Genomic DNA, 16396 nt, shown 5'->3' on the forward strand with positions numbered 1-16396 from the left:
GATGAGAAAATAAATAATTTTCAAATTCTCTAAAACAAGGAAGAATTATAAAAACAGAAGGAACAGAGAATATGCGCATGCCAATTAAACAATTTAGTTTTTGAGTGATAGCCATGAGCTCAGAATTAGCCTGGGCAGTTTTCATAAAGATGTTGAATTCTCAGCACAGTCCTTGAGGTAAGGATTATAATAATAGTAGCCAATGTTTATGAAACACTATGTGCCAGACATGGTGCAAAGTGCTTTATTTACATAGAGTATCTCCAGTGAATTCTCAGAACAACCTTATGAGGTAGGTATGATTTCAACTTTCATTTTCCAGAAGAAAAAACCATGCCAGAGAGGTAAAGTGGCTTGCCTGAAGTCACACAGCAAGAAGGAGCAGAGGTGGGATTTGAAATTGGCTACACGATTATTTCATAAACCTCTGGAGTGTGTTCTCTGTGCCTCTCCCAGGAGATTTTTATTTGTTCATTTCTGGCACAAGGATGATTCTCTCGGTGGCCCTGGAGAAGATGATGGTCCTCCCTTGGCCCTTGGTCCTGTGGGGCCAGCTGATGATGGGCAGGAGGCTGGCCAGGACTACATTGAGGATAGCGGTCGTGTAACCCCAACCCAGACGGCACTTCCCACCGTGATACATGGAGGAGGCTTCGCAGACTTCCTTGACGAATGGGGAGGCAAGGCCGATTGGAAAAACCAGCAGACCCATAATCATGGCGGTAGCTGGAGATAGCAGGAAGGAAAGCCAGTGTGTTGGCCAAGGGGCACCTCAATAACTTTCCATCCCACAACTCATCCACCCTATATCCACCCATCCATCTATCCACCCACCCATTCATTCATTTGCTTATTTATTGGCTCATCTCTCCTTTTATCCACCCACTCATTCAACCATGCTTCCAACTATCTGTCCATTCACTAACCCATCCATTCAAACATACTCTTACCCACTTATTTTCTCTATCCTTCTATCTACATATCCATTCACACATCCATCCTTCTATCCATATTCCTACTTAACCACCTGCCTCCCACCCATCCATCTGCCCACCCATCATCCACCCTCATCTTCCATTCATCCATCCAGTCTGCCCATTTTCCTTATCCACTAAGATATCTGCCCATTCATTCATTGTTCATCCATCCACTTATCAACCCACTCATTTATGCAATTCCCTAGCCCACCCATCCATCTATTCACTTACTTATTGGCTCATCTCTCCTTTTATCTACCCACTCTCTCAACTACACTCCCACCCTTCTGTCCATCTGCTCATCCATCCACTCAACCATGTTCAACTCCACTTATTCTCTCCATCCCTCTATCCACCTATTTATTCACTCATCCACTCATCTGTTCATCTGCCTGCTTAGCCACCTGCCTCCCACCCATCCATCCATCCACCCATCCACCCATCCCTCATCCTACATCCATCCAACTATATTCCATTCTATCCATTTTTCCTATCCTTCCATCCGTCCATTCATCCATCTACCAATCCATCCATCCAGCAGTCCATCCATCCATCCATCCATCCATCCACTAATGTATCCATCTATCTGTCCATCAGTTCATCCATCCACTTGTCAACACACTTATTCATCCATTCACCAGCTTACCCATCCAACCACGTGTTCATTCATCAAAACTGTTGGAGGTGTTGCAGTGGACATTAATGATACTAATGAAATGACTGGACACCTTCTTGCTTCCAAGGCACTCATAACAGAAATCAGAAGATCCCTGGCCTCCCTTGCTGCTCTCCAGCCACCCTTGTCTACTTTCAGTTCCCTGAACATGCCTTGCTCCCTTGTCTCCGTGCCTTTGTTCTTCGTGTTCCCATTACCAGAAACGCCCTTGCTTGTACTCTTGGCTAACTTCTACTCATCCTTCCAGACTTGGCTCAGGTGGGACCTCCTCCAAGAAGCTTGCCTTAACCCATCCATACACTGGGCCCATCCATACACTGGGCCAGGTGCTTCCTGGAGTTTTTTCTAGCATCCTTTGCTCATCCCCATCATGTGAAATATCCATTGACTGATGCCCTCCAACCCCCCAACCAACTAGACACTGCAAGCAAGCCTAGGACAAGGATCATGTCTCCATCAATTGACTCAGCAAATGTTTATTGGGCATCTATTATGTATGAAGCACTGTGCTAGGGGCTGGTGATAACAAGGCAGACAGACATGTCCTTGTCCTCATGGAACTGATGTTCTTTGGAGAAAGGGACAATAATCAACTAGGCAGATTCGATATTTCAGGTAAGTATATGCTATGAAAGGTATAAAGCAAAGTAAGAAGATGGAGAATCTAAGGAGAGGGAAGCTCCCTTAGCTAGAAGTCATGGAAGACCTCATGGAGGCAGTGATATCTGAGCAGAGCCCGTAATGAAGTGAGTAGCAAGACCTGCAAAAATCTGGGGAAAGAGGAGTCCGGCGGAGGGAGCAAGCATGGTATATATGAGCAACAGACTGCAAATCAGAATAGCCAGGGCACACTGAGCCTGGCGGAGGAAGGAAGAGATGAGGTTGGTGAGAGACTGGGGACTGGGTTAGGTGGAGCCTCATAGGCTACGGTAAGAAGTTCGGATTTTAATCGGAGTATGATGGGAAGTGATTGGAGGGTGGATAAGCCAGTCTGAGGGGCACGATCTGATGTCAACTGAACAGGACGCATTTGTCCAGTGTGTGGCCAAATAGACACTAAGGGGGAGGAGTGAGAGCAGTGAGACCTGTGAGGTGCTTATTGCTATAATCCAGGCAAGAGATGGTGGAGCATTAATTGAATGAGGATTGCAATGAAGACCTGGCTAGTACATTCAAAAGCTATGTATAAATTACAGAAAAGTGACTCTTCTCGAGAGATGCAGTCTTGCAGGTTCACAGTTTAGCAAGTGAAGTATGGGCTAGATTTCAGCATCTCCTCAGTTCTCAGCTGGGCATGCTTGCACAGTGCACAACATCCCCAACTGTGTATGGTGGTCTTGGTAAGGATGACACGAAGTGGATGGATGAGAGAGAAACAAAGGGGGACAGATTATTAAGACTGGGTCAGCTAACAGCGGGAATGGGTGACACTAAGGATGCCATCTCTCCCTCCCCCTGATTTCTGGCTTGCCAAAGGACCAGGAATAGTCAACAATCTTAGGGTTTATCTCTGAGATCTGACCCAAGAGGCCAGGCTCTGCTCACAGACTCATTCATTCATTCATTCATTCATTCATTCACTCATTCCATAAATATGTCTAGAGCACTGACTATGTGCCTGTGCATTGGATTTACCTGCCACTGCCTGCACCCCCGGCATTGGAACACTGTTTCTTCTTGGGCACAGCCCTTTGGGGGCCACAGCCCAGGACAGGAGGAAAATTGCATTGAAGGCCAGCAGGAGCCAGCCTCCGAGGAGCATCACAGCTGAGACCTGCAGGGAAGAGACAGAAGGAAGTGTGTTGGCTGGGACAGGGGCAGGTGCTCCCTCTGCTCATTGACCAGCTTCTGAGTCCTTGCAGCATGTGGTCTGTGCTATTACGATTTCCATTTTACATAGAAAGGAACTGTCCAAGAAAATAAACTGTCCAATAAAAGTCCAAGAAATTGAAGTCATTTGCCTCAGAACACATGGGTAATTAAGTGGTAGAGCCATAATTAAGATCCACACTGACTGACCAGCATATAGTACCTTTATTAAGCACTTGCTACGTGTCAGGATCATCAGGAGAGGCACCTGGTAGCTGCCGTTACATCACCCTTATAACAATCAATTTTGAAGACTGTATATTCTTCCTTAGACGTGCTGGACTAGGAGTCCTTTCCCATTCTCCCCATTGTTGATTTTGGCAACGTGCATCATAACAGGGACTTTAACACCTTAGCTTTCACTTTTAAACCTAGCAGTGTTTAGAGGGTGGCCGGGTAGGAGTGTGCAGGTTGTACACTGCACAACTCTCAGAGGCGCATTGCGGGCCATCATAGATTTGCAAACTGATTACAGTGACTTTCCAGCAGATGGCAGTAGAGCATCCTAAAGAAGGGACACCTTTTCCTAATTTGCACGAAGGTGCTATATTGGCTGGCAGCTGCCTTTGGAATCATCCTGCATGTTTGCTAAATTATCAGTAGCCAGACCCCACTCCACGCCTATGGAGACAGGGGCTCCGGGTGGAGCACAGAACTTGGCATTTTTGCAAAGTTGCACAGGTGTTTCTGAAGGGCTGTCAGGTTGAAGAACCTCTGTGCTCAGTTCTAGGGAGAGTAATGGCAAATTCGTAGCCACTGGGACACCTAGGCAGCGAGGAAAGCCTCCTCGAATTCCACTCAGCCAGCTTTCCTACCCTGATGAGTTTAACCGAGCCCCTGAAGACCCAGTGACTTGGTGAACCAGCTCTCACCTTCCAGGCAAAGTCAGGAATATCCTCCAGGGAACTGAAGGTCGCGCAGCTCTGGTTCCAGCTGTTGCCCTGAGGCCAGGAGCAGTAGGTGAGGATGCCAAAGGAGAAGGTTGGGGTCTGGAACCAGGCAGGGGAGATGAGGCTGAGGGCTGAGGTGCAGGTCAGAGAGAGCCCCAGAGCTACCCACACGCTGCTGAACATTAGGAAGTATCGCTGACCTAGGGGTCAACAGGGAAGATTACTGATGGAGACTGCAGGGACAAGGAGAGAAACGGACTGGCAGAGGTGCTCCCTAGCCAAGGACCTGGTGTTATGATCAGACCCCACATCATCAGCCCCCCTTGAGCCTGGAGATGCAAATGGGAGGTGCTAATAACTGTGGTCTGGTAGTGGGGGTTACTTTGTCCTAACAAATTCTAGAAGTACAACCCCCAAGTCCTAGAATAAATGTTAGCCCTTAAAGACCTTTGAACATGTGCCCCTCCACCTTCTGCATGGTGCATCATTCTCACTGGTCCATGCAAGGATCTTCTCATATTCTGTCCATACTTTCATTTATTCATGTGTTTGTTCATTCATCCATTTATCCATTCTTTCAGCCCATCAAGCCTCCCCTGTTCAAAAGGGCTGCTTCTACCCAGACGGGGCACCTTTTAAAAATTCACACACATAGAGGCCGGGCGCGGTGGCTCACGCCTGTAATCCCAGCACTTTGGGAGGCTGAGGCGGGCGGATCACGAGGTCAGGAGATCGAGACCATCCTGGCTAACATAGTGAAACCCCATCTCTACTAAAAATACAAAAAATTAGCTGGGCGTGGTGGTGGGTGCCTGTAGTCCCAGCTACTCGAGAGGTTGAGGCAGGAGAATGGCATGAACCCAGGAGGCGGAGCTTGCAGGGAGCCGAGATTGTGCCACTGCACTCCAGCCTGGGCAACAGAGCGAGACTCTGTCTCAAAAAAAAAAAAAAAAAAAAAATTCAGACACATATGCTTGCTTGCTTGCTCTCTCTCTGTCCTCTCTCTCTCCCTCCCCCCCCCCTTTCTTTCTTCTTTCTTTTCTTTCTCTTTCTTTCTTTCAGTGAAAAAAAGCTGGAGTGCAGTGGCATGATCATAGCTCACCACCACCTCAAACTCCTGGGCTGAAGCAATCCTCCCACCACAGCCTGCTAAATAGCTGGGAGTACTGGGGCACACCACCATGTCCAGCTAATTTTTATTTATTTTAATTTTTTGCAGAGACATTCCGTCACATGTGGCTAATTAGAAACCTTTTTTTCATTTTTTGTGGAAACAGGGTCTCCCTATATTGGTCAAGCTGGTTTCAAGCAGCACAGATGCTGTTTATAGCAGCCACCTTGTTTTTTTATTTTAATCATTTAATGTGTGTCATTTTGTGTGGAGTTAGGTTTGCAAAATTGGTGTGGTGCTGTATGCATGCATTTCTCATTGCTGCAGATGGTATTATCTTTATTTTTTTTTTGAGACGGAGCCTCACTCTGTCGCCCAGGCTGGAGTGTGGTGGCGCGATCTCCGCTCACGGCAAGCTCCGCCACCTGGGTTCACGCCATTCTCCTGCCTCAGCCTCCCGAGTAGCTGGGACTACAGGCACCCACCACCACGCCCAGATAATTTTTTGTATTTTTAGTAGAGATGGGGTTTCACCGTGTTAGCCAGGATGGTCTCAAACTCCTGACCTCATGATCCGCCCACCTCGGCCTCCCAAAGTGCTGGGATTACAGGCGTGAGCCACCGCGCCCGGCCTATCTTTTTTTTTGTTTTTTGTTTTTTGTTTTTTTTTTTTTTGAGACAGATTCTTGCTCTGTCACCCAGGCTGAAATGCAGTGGTGCCATGCCAGCTCATTGCAACCTCTGCCTCCCAGTTTCAAGCGATTCTCCTGCCTCAGCCTCCTGAGTAGCTGGGACTAAAGGCACGTGCTACCACACCTGGCTAATTTTTGTATTTTTAGTAGAGACGGGGTTTCACCACATTGGCCAGGCTGCCAGGTGGTATTATCTCATGTTTTGCATTCTGTGTCTTACTTTTGGGCTGAAACAACATGGGTTTAGGATGCATTCATGTTGTCATGTGTACACCTGTTCTGCCTGTCTTGGTTTGGGTTCCCTTGAAGCAGATCCCAAGGGCCTCACCTCCTAATATCAACCTTGGAGGTTAGGGTTTCAAAATATAAATTCTGAGCGGACACAAATATTCAATCCATAGCAAGATTCTAGTGAGAATCTGTGAATGTGGTTTGATTTTGCATATATTTGTTCTTCTTTTTTTTTTTTTTTTTTTTTTTGGCATGATACTGCTTTTCCAATGGAAATTCAAATGTTGGTTTTCTGTTTGTTTTGTTTTGTTTTGTTTTGAGACGGAGTCTTGCTCTGTCTCCAGGCTGGAGTGCAGTGGCACGATCTCGGCTCATTGCAACCTCCGACTCCCTGGTTCAAGTGATTCTCCTGCCTCAGCCTCCTGAGTAGCTGGGATTACAGGCACAAGCCACCACGCCCAGCTAATTTTTGTATTTTCAGCAGAGATGGGGGTTCACCATGTTGGCCAGGATGGTCTCAATCTCCCGACCTCGCGATCTGCCTGCCTCGGCCTCCCAAAGTGCTGGGATTACGGGCGTGAGCCACCGTGCCTGGCCAAAATTCAAATGTATTTTAATAAAAAAGCAAGTCAGTGTAAAGTCAAGTCTTACTTAAATAATAATAGACATGGTTTCATGGCATGGTTGAGGCTGGAAGGTGATTTGCTAACAAACAGCCAATCCTGCCCTTGATGGCCAGAAAGGAAGCCTGAAAGGGTGAGCCTGCCCAAGGGCACTCAAGGTCAAAAGCAGCTGAGCTGCCAACCAGGCCAAGGGCACCTGGGCAGCTTTGCCAGGCCCCTGCCGTACAACCTTGGGTTTCACCTTGGCCAACTAAGCCCAGCCACCCACTAAACATGGCGGGAATTCTGGGGTTGGAGGCCAACCAACCACTCTACCATATCCCTGGTGCGGTACCTGGGGCAAGTGGCCCCATTGCTCTGGGCCTCAGTTTCTCCATCTGTACAAGAAGATTATGAATCCCTTAATCTGGACTAGGGGAAGATAGTGTTGGGATCAGTCAGTGGGCAGGGTGATATGATGGAAAAAGGCAGAGAAGCCCAGATCCTCCCCTTCCCATCTATCGGAGTTTGGGGAGATGGCCTCACTTCTCTGGAAAATGGGAGTGAGGGTTGTTGTGAAGCTTCAAGGGGATAAAGTGTGTGTGTGTGTGTGTGTGTGTGTTGCAGTGGGGAGAGGCAGAGATAAACCTGGGCAAGTATGTCTGGGTCAGGTTGCATGGGTTTTTTACCCTGAGATGAGGAAAACCTCGTGGCTGCTCCCCAGCAAGTGAAACGTGCTCCTTTGAGTAAGAGGAGATGGGGTGTGTGTGTGTGTGTGTGTGTGTGTGTGTGTTTTTCTTTTGGTGTTGCTGTTTTCCCTACACCAAAATCAGCCTCTCCTTTGGGTTGGCAAGATCCTGAGGGGTGTAATTCCAGCCAGGAAGCCTGGGAGAGCTGAATCCACTGAGGCCTATGATTGTGCCTCTCTCTGGCTGCGCTAGTGACTGTCCAGGCGTTTCTCACCTTGAAAGGAGTTTTGTTCTCCAGATAATGCTCAATGTCACCTGGGAAAATCACGCCAACCGTCCAGGTGCCCAGAAACCTAAATGAGGCATTATAACCCGAAACCACATCCGACCAGGCTGCAATTAGCTGGAATCCACCTAAGGGAAGCTTGAAAGGGACTGAATATTTTCTCCTCTGGTTCAGTGCTTAACTTTTAATAGCAGTTAACAGTTTCTGTGCGCTCACTAGGCTTCAGTCTAAGCAATTGCATAGGTAAGCACTCATTACCTATAAACCCTGTGGCCACCTGATGAGGTAGATACTATTATCACTGTTCCCATTTTACAGATGGCAAAACTGAGGCTCAGGAAGCAAGCCATAGAACTGAGACTCAGACTTAGGGAATCAGGCTCGGGTTCTGGGCCCAAAGTGATATTAAGGATTTAATTTAAAGGCCAACGAACCCAGTGGCTTACTAGAGCTGCCCAGGGTTAGGGCATGGTCAACTCTCCTGACAGCCCTGCCCAAGGGGCACGGATGATTCCAGAGAAGCCACACGAAGGCAGAATCTCAGGAGGAGAAATGGGATTGGGAGTTTAGAGGTGGTTGCTAGGGACTTGATATGTCAAACCAAGTTTCCTTCTTCTTCTGGCTTCTATGTCTTTCTTCTTTGTAAACTGGAGGGGTTGATCAATCATTCATTCAACTTTAATGTGCCCAGCTCAGTGTGACTCCTTAACCCCCTACCCCCAGGATACAGTGGTGAACAGAACGTAGTCCCCACCTTCAAGGAGCTTAGAGTTTTGTGGGCAAGACAGACCCACAAGATATAGCAATATGTCCATGTGCTCATCCATTCAACAAATATTTATTGCGTGTCTACAATGTTGCAGGAACTGTTCTGGGTCCTGGGGATTCAGCAGTGAGGAAAACAGACAAAGCCCCTCCTTATGGAACATAGACTCTGGAGGGAGAGAGACAGGGAGGAAATAAGCAAGTCAATATGTAATATGCTAGATGTCAATAAGTGCCCTAGAGAAAAATGAAGCGTTGGAGGGATATAGCAAGTGACTGGGTAATTGGGGGATGGTCATGGAAAGCCCCATGAGAAGGTGACCTTTGAGCTGGGCCTGAAGAAGGTGACGGAGGGAGCCACATGGAGAGGTGTCAGAGGAATATTACAAGCAGAGTGGGGAGCAGGTGCAAAGGCCCTGAGGTGAGTGTGCTCTTGGCACATTTGAGGATAAAAAGAGGCCCATGTGACTAGAAGAAACGAGGATAGAAAAGAGCGGTGGAACTTGTAGTAGAGATAAGGTCTTATTCTGTTGCCCAGGCTGGAGTGCAGTGGCGCAATCACAGCTCACTGCAGTCTCAACCTCCTGGGGCTCAAGCAATCCTCCCACCTCAGCCTCCAAAGTAGCTGGGGCTACAGGTATGCACCACCATGCCTGGCTAATATATATATATATTTTTTAGAGATCTGTCGCCAGGCTGGAGTACAGTGGCATGATCTTGGCTCACTCCAACCTCTGCCTCTTGGGTTCAAGTGATTCTCCTGCCTCAGCCTCCTGAGTAGCTGGGACTACAGGCATGTGCCACCACGCCCGGCTAATTTTGTATTTTTAGTGGAGACGGGTTTCTCCATGTTGGCCAGGCTGGTGTTGATCTCTTTTGTTTGAGACAGAGTCTCGCTCTGTCGCCCAGGCTGGAGTGCAGTGGCACAATCTCGGCTCACTACAAGCTCCGCCTCCCAGGTTCACGCCATTCTCCTGCCTCAGTCTCCCGAGTAGCTGGGACTACAGGCGCCCGCCACCATGCCCGGCTAATTTTTTGTATTTTTAGTAGAGACGGGGTTTCACTGTGTTAGCCAGGATGGTTTCGATCTCCTGACCTCTTGATCTGCCCGCCTCGGCCTCCCAAAATGCTGGGATTACAGGCGTGAGCCACGGCGCCCGGCCGAACAATCCTAGGTTTTCAAAAGACCACTCTGGCTCCTGGGTGGAGAACAGGCAGAAGGGAAGCAGAGGGAGAAGCCTTCAGAACGTGACTCATCAGTCAGACAAGAGACAAAGGTGGATGTGGATGGACGTGAAGGTAGGGGCAGGGGAGGAGGACAAAGAGTGGTCAGATTCTGGATCGATTTTGAAGGGCAAAGGTCAAGCTGATCAGATTTGCTAATAGAGTAGGCCTGGGGTGTGAGGCAAAGTGAAGAGGCAAGAATGCCTCTAGGGCTTTTGACCTCGGACAGAGAACCTGCAGAAGCAACAGGTTTACTAGGGCAGGTGGAGGTGTCTGAGTGTGAGGTTGTGTAAGCAAAGCTTGAGATGTGTATCTTCTCCAACCCACCAATCAATTGATATATACAGGCATGAGTACAGACACAGCTCCACACCATGAAAAAGACTGGGGTGACATTGGGGATGAGCACAGAGGAAGGGCACCCAGTCTAGCCTGGGGGGTGCAGGCCATGTCCAGGCTAAGATGCACAGATGGGCAAAATGGGTCTAGGGAGAACTTGTATCCTTTATCACATTCTCCTGGCTATGCAGCCAAGTAAGTCCAATTTCTGGGTCTATTTCAGCATCTGTTACAAATTGTGCCACCTAGGAGAAATTATGTACTGGCTCTGAGCCTCAGGTTCCCCATCTACAAAAGGAAGGTCAGTGGGACTTAACCCTTTGGAGGGTGATGCGTTCCTTTGAAGATATGATTTAAAACTATGGATGGGCCGGGCGCGGTGGCTCAGGCCTGTAATCCCAGCACTTTGGGAGGCCAAGATGGGCGGATCACGAGGTCAGCAGATCGAGACCATCCCGGCTAACACGGTGAAACCCCGTCTCTACTAAAAAATACAAAAAACTAGCCGGGCGAGGTGGCGGGCACCTGTAGTCCCAGCTACTCGGGAGGCTGAGGCAGGAGAATGGCGTAAACCCGGGAGGCGGAGCTTGCAGTGAGCTGAGATCCGGCCACTGCACTCCAGCCCGGATGACAGAGCGAGACTCCATCTCAAAAACAAACAAACAAACAAACAAACAAACAAACAAAAACAAAAAACTATGGATGTTGCCCAGGTGCGGTGGCTCATGCCTATAATCCCAGCACTTTGGGAGGCCAAGGCAGGCAGATCACCTAAGGTCAGGAGTTCGAGACCAGCCTGGTCAATATGGCAAAACCCTGTCTCTACTAAAAATACAAAAATTAGCTGGGCATGGTGGCAGGCGCCTGTAATCTCAGCTATTCAGGAGGCTGAGGCAAGAGAATCACTTGAACCTGGGAGGCGAGGTTGTAGTGAGCCAAGATCATACCATTGCACTCCAGCCTGGGCGACAGAGCAAGATTGTCTCAAAAAAAAAACTGAAAAAAACCCGAAACCCCAAAAAACAAAACTATGTATGTTTCCACATGCACTCTCACACGAGCAAGCGTGCACAATAGCACGCATGCACACACACACACACACACACGCATAGAGTTGTATGTCATTTCAGAGGCTCATGGTCTCCCTGAAGCCCCTAACAGTCCCTGAGCAGTGTGCTTCATGCTATCCCAGTTTCCTTGCCTCCCCACTACTCACCTCAGGTCACTTTTCCCTCCAGACTCACCACACTTTAGGTCAAGACCTTCCAACGTGGCCAGCTCTGCTCAGGCTCCGGCTTTGGATCCACGTCTGTGACCTTGTAAAATTCTCCTTTCCTTTGGAGGAAGAATTTAGCTTGTAGAACAATGCCCGGGCACGCTTGATAAACTGGTCTGAGGGTGTGTGTGTTTGTGTGCGTGTGTGTGTGTGTGTGTGTGTGGTTTTTCCTTCCCACTTCCTTAAATCAATAGTCTTCACTCCAGGCTGCTGGGTAGGCTGAGCAAAGAGGGGAAAGCCAGCCCCAAGTGGGGACAAGGGGAGGGTATAGTGTTTTCTGGGTAGGACAAGGCACCAACAGGGATTAACTGATCTATGATTAAACGCCAGGTATAGGAAACCACAGATAGAATCTCAGGAGGAGAAATGGGATTGGGAGTTTAGATGTGGCTGCCACTGTGTTCTCTACCTTTCTGCCCTCATAATTCTAGCCCAGGCAACTGATATGCATATTTGTCTGTATTTCTCATAGGACCTTCCCTGTGAGCTGTGAACTTCTCAAAGTCAGGCACTGTGTCTTAAATATCTTTATCCTTAGCACAAGACTTGGCACAGAGTAGGTGCTGGTATTCTTTTGCTATAAGTGATAGAAGCACCACTCAAATAGACGTGAGAAATGTGTTGGTTCACACAACTGAAATTCTCTGGGATGGGCTTCAGGCACAGCGGGATCCAGGTAAATAAGCAATGTCTTCAGAACCTCTCTCTCTCTCCATCTCTCAGTTCTGCTTTCTGCTCAGTTGGCTTCACTCTCTAGGCAGATTCTCTCTAACAATATTGTCCTTTGGTGGCTCCAGGCTGACATTCCCAGACTCAGCAACCCCACAGAAAATAAAGCTTCTCTTTGCACACTATTGTAGCTAGTGTTGTGCTTAACACTCAACGGACAAACGTGAATCCCATGCCCACCACCAGTCAATCATTGTGGCCAGGCAAATGGGATGCTCTGATTGGCCAGACCTACACCCTGTGTCCTGGGGTTGGGGGTTGAGGTTTGGAAAGTGAGGATCAAGTAAGGGTGTCGCGAGGCCTCACCCCCCTTGAAACTCCATGGACTGAGTGTAGAGGATGGGGTTCTTCTCTGGAGGAAAACGGAGATGCTGCTGGCAGAGGGGAGATGGCTGCTAGGAAGGTGAGAACAAAAGACATTGCGTCAGTGCGCAGGAAATGCTAGCTTTTCCCTGTAGCTTAACAAATGAGCACATGGCAGTTGGTACTGTCGGAAGCAGGAGATTCCCAGCCAGTTAGAGGCAGAAAATCTCAGTGAAGCCTGTGGCTCAGGCTTTACTCAAATCCCAGCTCTGCCACCTCAGTCAGTGTGACCTGTGTTGGGTCATCTCTGCCTCCTTGGCCTCAGTTTCTCTACCTGTAAAACGAGGGCGTCTGGAGTGGTGGTTGCCAGCGTTTTTCCCCCAGTCACTCATTCAAGTATTCATGTATTCATTTTTCCCCTTTCAATCGATATGTGTTGAAGGGCACTGGAGTTAGCCTAAACTGGATTTGGATTTCAGTTCTGATGTTTACTTGCTGTATCAGGCTTGACTGATGCACCTTCTCAGGTGTGCTCAGCTGTGTCCTTCCCGGCCAGCCAGCAGCTCTGGACAAGATCAAGCCTCCTCTCACTTCCGCCTGCAGGTGGCTTGGGTCAGTTGCTGCAGCTACTGGGCCACCTAGGCCGGCATCTCCCGTTCTCATTCAAGTAGACCTGACCCGCTTTAAGGGAGGGAGCCCTGGACCCTCTTCTAGGCTCAGGTGAAGCCCTGTGTATGGAATTAGCTTCCCTTGGGGCTGTCTGCAGGCACAGATAACACAATTGGGCCCAATGGTGACTAATCATGGACAGGGGACGGGAGGTGCCGGCCAACAAAGTCTTTGCCCTTCCTTCATCCCTTCCATGGTCTGTTTCATGCGGCTTCTGTAGCCAGCCTAGTAAGGCATGTCTTACATTTGCTCTCCCTCCTCCCCTGCCTTGAAATCCCTTTCCCTTCACCCTTACTGAGTTGGATTTTATCCCTAATAAAGCATTAGTGCATAAAATTTGCCTTGGGCTCTGTTTTCCAGGGAGCCAGGCTGAAATACTAGCTGTGTGACCTTGGGCAACTTACTTAACCTCTGAGCTTCAGATCCTTCATCTGTAAAAGGTAGATAATAATAGAGTATCTCAGCAGGGCACAGTGGCTCATACTTGTAACCCCAGCACTTTGGGGGATTGAGGCGGGTGAATAGCTTGAACCAGGAGTTCAAAACCAGCCTGGGCAACACGGCAAAATCCCATCTCTATAAAAATACAAAAATTAGCCAAGCATGATAGTGCACACCTGTAGTCCCAGCTGCTCGGGAGCCTGAGGCGGGGGTATGGCTTGAGCCCAGGAGGGCGAGGCTGTGTAGTGAGCCAAGATTGTGCTACTGCACTCCAGCCTGGACGACAGAGCGGGACTCTGTCTTGAAAAAAATTAAGTAATAATAATAATAATAATAGAGCATATCTTATAGGTTGTTGTGGAGTTTAATGAGATAGCACAGGCAAAATATTTGGCTGAAAAAATGATAACCTTCATTAGTATCATCACCATGAACCAAATGCTGGATTCCAGCATGTGAAAACATTTATGCAACGTTGAACTTCATGAATATTTATTGGGTGTCAGCTCTGTTTCAGGTACTACGCTAGTCTCTTCCCACAAGGACCTCACAGCCTAGAAAGTGAGTGAAAAGTAATTGGGCAATGATACGACAGTGTGATCAGAACTTTAATGGGTGAGGGCACCAGCCCCAGACTCTGCAACATCTAATCAGTTTTGGTGGTTAGGGATGGCTTTTTGGAGGAACCGACGTAGAAGCTAAGATCTGAGGGACATTGTTAACCAGATGATGGGGAGGCAGAAGGCAAAGACTTCCTGGTGGGGGTAATGGCATGGGCATAGGACTAGTGTTGAGGGAAAACATTTCAAAGAACATATTGGCTCTCACACTGAAGATGCAGATAAATTTGAGGAAAAACAAAATGGATAAATATGCACCAACGAAAATGCATGAACATGGCCTTTGCAAGGAGTGTGTGGTGTGTAGAGCTATACTGTTCAATATGGTAGCCAGGGCCACATGTAGATTTTAAAATTTATACTAATTAAAATTAAATAAAATGTAAGACTTAGTTCCTCAGTCTCCCTGACCTCATTTTAAGTACTCAGTAGTTATCTATGGCTAATGTTGGACAGTGCAGATATAGACCATCTCCACCGTTGCAGCAAGTTCTGCTGGCAGAGCCGACAGAGGCTAATCAGGACAGACTTCCTGGAGGAGGGGACAGAAGAATGCAAAGAAAGGGTTCTGGGAAAATCCCTGGGAAGCACTGTGCTCTATTCTTAGAAAAAGAAAAGCCAGGGCTGGGAGTGGTGACGTGGGGGGAGGGAGGGGTGTTGCCTCTGGAAACAGTGTACAACCTGACACCTCTTTGGTCAGGGTCCACCTGTGGGTGTGTGCGAGCTGGCATCTCTTACCTAGGCGGGAAGACACAGGAATGCAGGGGGAACCAGCTAAGGCGGGGGCTGAACCAGGAAGTCCTGCCCCTTCTGGGTCCAGGTTCAGGAGGACTCTGGGAGTTGTAGTTCAGCACTTCTGGAATCCCCTTAAAGCTTGACAGGGATGGAAGAGCTGACACCCGGCCTGGGCTGGGCATCTCTTGAGGCGGAGAGTAGGGTTGATGGTCGGGGCTGGGGACATGTCTGGGTTTGAGTCTCCATGGGGCGTGGGAGGAGGATGACTGTCTTGTCCCCTCCCATCCTTATGTTCTGGAATGGAGAGGAGATGCCAAGGTGGAAGCCTGCATTGGCTGGGGAGCTGAGAAACATGGAACATTCCGTTAAACAGAACCCCCAGCCTACACATTCTGGTTCATGGAGATTTGCCCAGGAGAGACAGGAAGTTCCCATAAGGTTAGGGAGGAGGGGCAGCAGATGCATGTCATTAGCTCTTGGTCATTCATGCACTTAGCATATATTCTTTGAGCACCTGCTGTGTGCCAAGCCCTGTTCTAGGCACTGGGAATCGGAGGTGAAAGAGAGAGAGAAGTCCCTTCCCCCAGGAGGTCTAGAGAGAAGAGCAGACAATCAACAATGATTTGCCTTTGCTGGTGTAACATACACGTCATGTAAAAGCCTGACTTAAGTGGATTTTTAAGGATTTTAAGTTTCAGTCCAGCCGTTCCTGGTCTCCTACTCACAGACTTCTCTCTGGAAGTGGTAGTCGTCTGTAAAAGCGACTGGGTTTGATCCTTTTGATGACTGTACTCAAGATACACAGATGATAAGGAGAATGTCCTGAGACATGAGACCTCATGGGACCTCTGCCCCCCAATTCCTGGGTTCCGGCACTGTACACAAGTCCGTTGGGGGTTCTCAGGCTGCTGTTTGGTAAACAGGGTTTACCCTGTCTGGGTCTGAGGGTGATGATCAGACCTTCAAAAGGCTTGTGGTGCAAATGGTGTGGAACAGGAGCTGCCCTTGTTTCTTACACACACCCAACAACTTAAAAGCAAAATGAGGCAAGAAGTCTCCCCACCAATCCTCCTGAAGCCACACAACGTGATGTCCTTTTCTTTTCTCTTTTTCTTTCTTTCTTTTTCTTTTTTTTTGAGACGGAGTCTTGCTCTGTCGCCCAGGCTGGAGTGCAGTGGTGCGATCTTGGCTCACTGCAATCTCCACGTCCCGGGTTCAAGCCATTCTCCTGCCTCAGCCTCCCGAGTAGCTGGGATCACAGGCATCCGCCAC

General features: G+C 48.5%; 1 protein-coding gene across 5 annotated transcripts; it reads right to left on the reverse strand.

Annotated features, from left to right (window-relative positions):
* Positions 1 to 230: 230 nt before the first annotated feature.
* On the reverse strand, positions 231 to 11743 carry LHFPL7 (LHFPL tetraspan subfamily member 7). 5 transcript variants are annotated; one of them, XM_077948642.1, is made up of 4 exons: positions 11596 to 11743; positions 4395 to 4612; positions 3289 to 3427; positions 231 to 726 (listed from the first exon to the last, which is right to left on the reverse strand). In XM_077948642.1, exons 2-4 carry the CDS (start codon positions 4593 to 4595, stop codon positions 464 to 466), a joined length of 603 nt encoding a protein of 200 aa, XP_077804768.1. In that variant the 5' UTR covers positions 4596 to 4612; positions 11596 to 11743; the 3' UTR covers positions 231 to 463.
* Positions 11744 to 16396: the final 4653 nt, after the last annotated feature.

This window comes from Macaca mulatta, chromosome 10 (assembly GCF_049350105.2).
Source record: "Macaca mulatta isolate MMU2019108-1 chromosome 10, T2T-MMU8v2.0, whole genome shotgun sequence".
Lineage (NCBI taxonomy): Eukaryota > Metazoa > Chordata > Mammalia > Primates > Cercopithecidae > Macaca > Macaca mulatta.